We start from the raw sequence: 6,263 nt of genomic DNA, 5'->3' as shown, positions 1-6,263 counted from the left end.
GGCCAGTGACACAGTCGCCAGTGACACAGTGGCCAGTGACACAGTGGCCAGTGAGTTCAAGCTCACACAGTATGTTCAATAATAATATCGACGACACGGTTTTCGTTGTGCCGGAGAGAAGCAGCATTAAAACAACAGAAGTTCTCACCTTCAAGTGGTCGTTAATGTTATTCGGATCCCTGTTCACCAAATCGATAGACATCTTGTCAGGAGCTTCCACAAACCTGGCTTGAGTGGGGCAAAGTATCAAACTTTGTTACTCTATTCCAGAATAAAAGCTTTCCTTCGCAAAGCGAAAAAATGTCTACTCTGCATCGTTCCGGGCTTATATAAGTTCCAGGATCTGAAATAAGATCATTTACTATGGATACTATCGACAACACTTGACTAACCGGCCAGTCAAATTAAAATCAAACTTGAAAAAGTAATCACAAAACAAAGAAAGAAACGTTAACCAACGCCAGACATGTGGGAGGTGCTGATAATAAAACACTGGAATGTTACTCTCCCCTCCCCTACAACTTTAGCCCCCTCCATGACTCTTGTATGCGAAAGGAATTGGTTACCCACAAGATAAGAGATTTTGAGACTGATTGTTATGAGAATCAAAAGTCAAGTTGACATTTGAAAAAAAAAAAAAAACTCGCCTGATGAAGCCAAACACCTAGTCAACATCTACGATATATTTTGTTGTCGCTGGTAAAAATATGGTTTCTTTCTAAGCTTAGCGATCTTGGGGGAAAATGGGCGGACTTTTTGAATATCTTACGTCTTTTTCAGTTTGCTGAAGTCACTGTGTAATAGTCGCCAATGCATGCACCCAAACCGCCATCAATAAGGTGTTCATAATTTGTAAAAGAATTTAAATCTGTTTTTGTATTCAATGCCACAGTACATGTAGATACTGGATATCGCGCTTCTTCGTTCCCAGACGCAGTGAAAAGCCGCTAGGAAATTCGGCGAGAGAAATTATTGCAAACCAAACCATTTTAACATTAAACTCAAGTGCATAGTTTGTCCAGTTGCTTGGCAACCAAGTGTTCGCTTGTGGATATTTATGATCTAAAGTACAATGGTTTAACTACTTAACAAGTAGGCTGCTTTTCTGTATGTTTTTTTTTGGGGGGGAGGGGCGCTGTATGGCAAACATCCCAAACTAAAGATGGAGATACTCGTTAGATATCTCCACCACTTGGAGATTGAACTTTTCTCTTTTTTGGTGCACGGCAAATAGTCTAATCACCTCACTTTGCACACGGTGTAAAAACAACAACAAACAGACAAAGAAACGAGGAAACAACATTAAAAAAAAAGAAAATACAAGAGAAAATATAATTATCGCACGTATCGCATAATTATCGGTGAAGAAATTCAGGATTTGAACTAGTGCCATAATTACCCCCCCCCCCGAAAAATAAAGCCAACCCACCCCCTATAGCAGCATCAAACCTCATTGAGTTCTATTTGTCACTGCACTTAGGTGCGACATTGTTCTTATGAAGTTGGTGCGATTTCGTTTTTGTCTCTGGGGCATTACTGATGAGCGCTGATGGAAGTGAGAGCTTCGATTTCAAGACAATCTGAGTGTGAAAGCGAAATAGTTGGGCTAAGTGTATGAAGGCCAACAGAGATTCTATAACGCCGTTATGTGAAGAAAAAACCCCCGGCCAAAAGCCAAGCTAAATAGGCATGTGAGGCAAGCGAAAGGGCTAGATCTAGATCTAGCTGGTGCACTGTTGTTAAGTCTCGCACCAGCCTCCTTTATTGATCTCGGTAAGAGAGAAAATCGATGTGGGTATGGCAAATAACTTAAATTCATGAAACAAAAGCAGAAACGCCACGTCTCCAAGCCGGGCAAAAGAGGCTGTCAGCATCAATTCAACATAATCTTCTGTAGCTATAATAATGGCAAAGAACTCGCAAAACGGAAACCATCTGTCATATTCAAATACATTTATGTCACATCAATTGACTTAGATAGTGGCCGTTTCAATTCATTTGTTTCCACGAGCCCTACATAGAATGACAAATTTAGGCCTAAGAGCTGATAGAGCTTTGAAGTGTTGGCAGTTCAGCCAGTGCCAGATAACCAGTAATTTCCCAGATCAACTGTTGAGCACACAACGGGTACGGGGCTGCCCTTGTTAAGTCCTATGTACACACGATTGGGAGTACATTCGTTTGCTGTAGGGTAGGGAAAACAATGTCAACGCATAGTTTGCTTCAAGGTTGAGGCAGCTTTAAATAGATCTAGTCAGTATCTCTTGTTTCTTTTTGCCGTTTCGTTTCTTGTCCCCCCTCTCACATTCATTTTCTCTCTCCGTCTCTCTCTCTATCTCTCCTTTTCCCTTTCTTCTCTCCCTCTTTCTCTCTCTCTCACACTCATTTTCTCTCCCACCTATCTCTCTATTTTTCTCTTTTCCTCTTTCTCTCTCTCACACACAATCTCCCTATCTGTATGTCTGTCTGTCTGTCTGTGTTTCTGTCTGTATGTCTGTCCGTCTCCCCCCCCCCTTTCTCTCTCTCTCTCTCTCTCTCTCTCTCTCTCTCTCTCCCCCCTCTCCCCCCTCTCTCTCTCTATCTATCTATCTATCTATCTATCTATCTATCTATCTATCTATCTATCTATCTATCTATCTATCTATATACATTTTGCACATTGTATATCATGTATATCTATCTGTGTACATGTATCTGCAGCACACCACCTGTTAGCTCATCTCGGTTAAAAAACCCACGCGATTTGTTTGCCTTTCCTAAGTATCCGCTACTTCCTTCCCCGTCCTTTCTTCTCTTCTGATTCTCTTCCTCCCTCATTCTGTCTTTGTATGGACAATATTCTACTTTCCACAGATTCGTCTGTGCGTCTGGTTTTCGGATTTTGAAAATTATTTGTTTATTTTGTGTATTCCCACTGGCCAACTTTCTTCCCCCTTCCTTTTTGTCTATCGTTTTGTCTGTCTGTCTGTCTGTCTGTCTGTCTGTCTGTCTGTCTGTCTGTCTGTCTGTCTGTCTGTCTGTCTGTCTGTCTGTCTGCCTGTCTATGTGTCTGTCTGTCTGTCTCTTTCTTTCCTTTCTCTTTGCCACTGTGTATAATGGAGGGGGAGGGGGGTGATAAAAGTAGATATACATCATTGTTATAATTCTTAGATCTTTGAGAGTATTAGAAGAACGCTTGGATACTCACGGCAAGCAGTTCTGAGTGTCTCAGTAATCAAGGTTTAGCTTGTTTTTACTTACATAATATGCAATATTCAATTTTTGATATAACAAATTCAAAGTATTGTACTCATTTTCATTTTTCACAACGGTATACCTCCCCTCGCCTTTTTGTATATATAATCGTTATTCGAATGCTCTCAATAAAATCTGCATTTCTACCCAGGGATACATTGTTATCTATTATCTATTATTATTATTGTGTCACGGCATGGACATTCCGGTCAAGCTGTTGGGTGTCTATGGCAATCAGTACATTATATATAGCATGTGCCAAAACTGTGACTGCTCGTCTACTCTGATGTCCAGCTGTCTGTGGTGTGACGTATACTGGGATACCTAACACTGTACCACACAGTTTCTTTCTTCGTGTTCGTCTCCACTGATCAAAGTAGTACACAATGACTTCTGTAGACCTAGTCAACAGAGATCCAAACAGCATCAATGACCATATCAAGGTGAGTAATGTTTTGTTTATTTTTGTTTGCGCGTTATTCCGCTTTGAGAACTCGTGTTCTGGTCATTCGCCAGAAGATGCATATTTTGTTGTTGTTGGGCAAGTAGCAAAAGAAATAACTTCATAGTTCATTCAGAATTGTTCAATTCTCTTTTCTTGATCTTAAACTAAAGTAAGTCGGCAACAGCATTCATCCATATGCAAATCCGTATTTTGATTTTGTGTATGATGATATGAAAAGTAATGCACCATTGCCTTTGTCAGCAGCTGACCCGCCCATACTATGGGCACGCTACGTGGCCCGCCTCACATTAATGATCTACAAGGGTTATCCCAAAGATAACAAGAAAATAGTTACAACATATTTTTGTCTTGATTGCCATACAACTTCTACAGTTAGTTGGCTAAACATTTTGTTCCTCAACGTAGTCTCCATGCAAAATCAAGTATTTTCCCCTATTTCTTAGTGAGTTAATGCATGTCATGTTTATAGAATTTTATTTAAAGCGAGTGAGGCCAATCTCTGACGTGCTCCACAAGGTTTATGTCAGAAGTGATATTCTCCACGGCTTGATATTGTTGCATTGGTCCAAACAAATGGTAGTTGGAAGGGGCAACATCAGGACTTTGGTCCAAAAAGCTTTCATTGGGTTCTTGGAAGTCACCAGCAGGCCCAGTTAGCCATGTGCATTGTGTCTGCATCATTCCAACAATGGCGCACAAGCATTGATGTGCTGTGCCTTGTGGTCATCTGTCAGCTGTTTTTATGGCTCTCAGGACCGACACTGTTTTGTATCCTCGCTCAATGAAGACAATTATGTGAACTGTTAACTTAAAAGATCTATGGCGGGCGTAAGGAATGTCGCCGATTTGGAGCCTTCTGTCGTCCCAAATTAGTTTTTCAATGCGTCCACCTTTTTTTCTGTGGTGGTAAGTAAATAACGGGTCTCTAATTTGTTGACGTGTAAATTTGTATGCCCCTCTTCAGACAAATTGCTCGCCCTTCTTCAGACAAATTGTACAAATGATAGACCTTTAACTGGCTGAAAACATTCTCACCATTTATAGTTTCAAGTTTTGTCTGAATTTCTTTTGCATCTCAAATGTCTTCTTTTGGTCAATTTTGTATAGTGGTTGCCATCTTTGTTGTGATATTGTAAAAAAAAAAAAAAAAGGTTTTCATTTATTTTGTTCATTTTAATGGTAGACTCAAATTTAGGACTCCCTAAACTACTTAGAAGTTCTGACAGAAAATGTCAGATAGGTTTACTTAAGAATATGTCCAACACTCGGAAAGGGGGGGGGGGGGGTTATGCAACAGCCCTTGTAGATAGTATCGAAAGAGACGTAAAACATTACTACAAGTACCCCAACGATGTGTGGCATCACTGAAGACGCTACATGGGGATTTATAAGATAATAATTTTATTATGCTTTGTGTGATTGAAGAAGGGGGAGCAAAAGCTGGAGACTGGAGGGGGGTTATGTTGTTGTTGTATTACTAAGACTGAGATTGGAATGATCAAAGACCGAGGCAGGCCTCTCTGGGTTGGAGTCTGTGAATCTGGTGTTGTCATATGTGCTGTTGCTGCCAGCAAAGAATATTCATATTCTTAGTTGAACCGTTTATCAAGTGATATACCGTCGCTTGCAGAAGACCTGAGCTTGATTCTCGAATTGAGAGAATTCTATCAAATACATCGGTCTTTCTGCTGGAACATTGTATCCTTCTCAGCCCGGGTTGGCCCTGATAGTTAGGGTCGAAGCACGTCCCCTAATCATCTTAATTCTGTTGATGATCTAAAGTGTGCACAACACCAATATTTAAAACAACAACAACAACAATAACACATTGTTATGAATAAAGGTACTCTTGTCCAGCAACTTGTTTCCGTAGGTCACCTTCGAAGATGTATTGGCTGAACCGGAGGGTGCTCATTCCATGGACTGCGTGTGGAGCAACTCTTACAAATGCTTCAACTGCTGCAAGAAACTGTGCTACACCCTGATGACCCTGTGCTGTGGCATCTGCATCGCCGCTGGCTGGGGCTGTGAGTTCGCCTACATCGCCTTTGTCCACATCTGGTACGTCACGCCATGCTTCAAGTGCTTGGAGCTCAACTGTGGATGTCTGCAGAAGCTGTGGGGAATGTGCGTCCACTGTTACATGGATCCATTCTGCGACTCCTGTGGCAAGCTTTTCAGCGCGTTTCGGCGTGAATAATGCAGAAGCCTGTGATGCCCATAACAATATCAAGCTAGTATGATCCCCAATGTTGGGAAACTCTGAACTAGATCTACTTGTCTTCCTTTATTCTTTGTTTTACATGAAGTGTATAAACTATATGGCAATATTCTTTGTTAAAATGCCCCCCTTCCCCAACCCCCTCCTAGAAAACGACCATTGACAAATACAACTTCTTGTAAAAAGTAAACGCACTGCATGGCCATTAAAATTGAATGGAACCAATACCATTCCACACTTATTTCATTGCCTTTCCTTTGGCAGTGACTTGAATTGTTACTCGTATTTACTGCGCTGAACAGAGAGAGAGAGAGAGAGAGAGAGAGAGAGAGAGAGAGAGAA

General features: G+C 41.1%; 2 protein-coding genes across 2 annotated transcripts in view; one reads left to right on the top strand and one right to left on the bottom strand.

Moving 5' to 3' along the window:
- Nucleotides 1–294, bottom strand: part of LOC101862612 (caveolin-1) — a 37,058-nt gene extending 36,764 nt beyond the window's left edge. The window contains exon 1 of the mRNA XM_013088654.1: nucleotides 149–294. Coding sequence (XP_012944108.1) covers nucleotides 149–202 — 54 coding nt within the window. The 5' untranslated portion in view covers nucleotides 203–294. The remainder of the gene's footprint in view (nucleotides 1–148) is intronic.
- A 3,269-nt stretch (nucleotides 295–3,563) lies between these two features.
- LOC101862378 (caveolin-1-like) lies at nucleotides 3,564–6,151 on the top strand. Its single transcript, XM_005109481.3, has 2 exons — nucleotides 3,564–3,677; nucleotides 5,574–6,151. Exons 1-2 carry the CDS (start codon nucleotides 3,621–3,623, stop codon nucleotides 5,898–5,900), a joined length of 384 nt encoding a protein of 127 aa, XP_005109538.1. The 5' UTR covers nucleotides 3,564–3,620; the 3' UTR covers nucleotides 5,901–6,151.
- The last annotated feature ends 112 nt before the right edge of the window (nucleotides 6,152–6,263 follow it).

The sequence above is a fragment of the Aplysia californica genome, unplaced genomic scaffold, assembly GCF_000002075.1.
Source record: "Aplysia californica isolate F4 #8 unplaced genomic scaffold, AplCal3.0 scaffold00782, whole genome shotgun sequence".
Taxonomy (NCBI): Eukaryota; Metazoa; Mollusca; class Gastropoda; order Aplysiida; family Aplysiidae; genus Aplysia; species Aplysia californica.
Note: the sequence above shows the minus strand (reverse complement) of the source record. Positions and strands in the feature narration are given on the sequence as shown.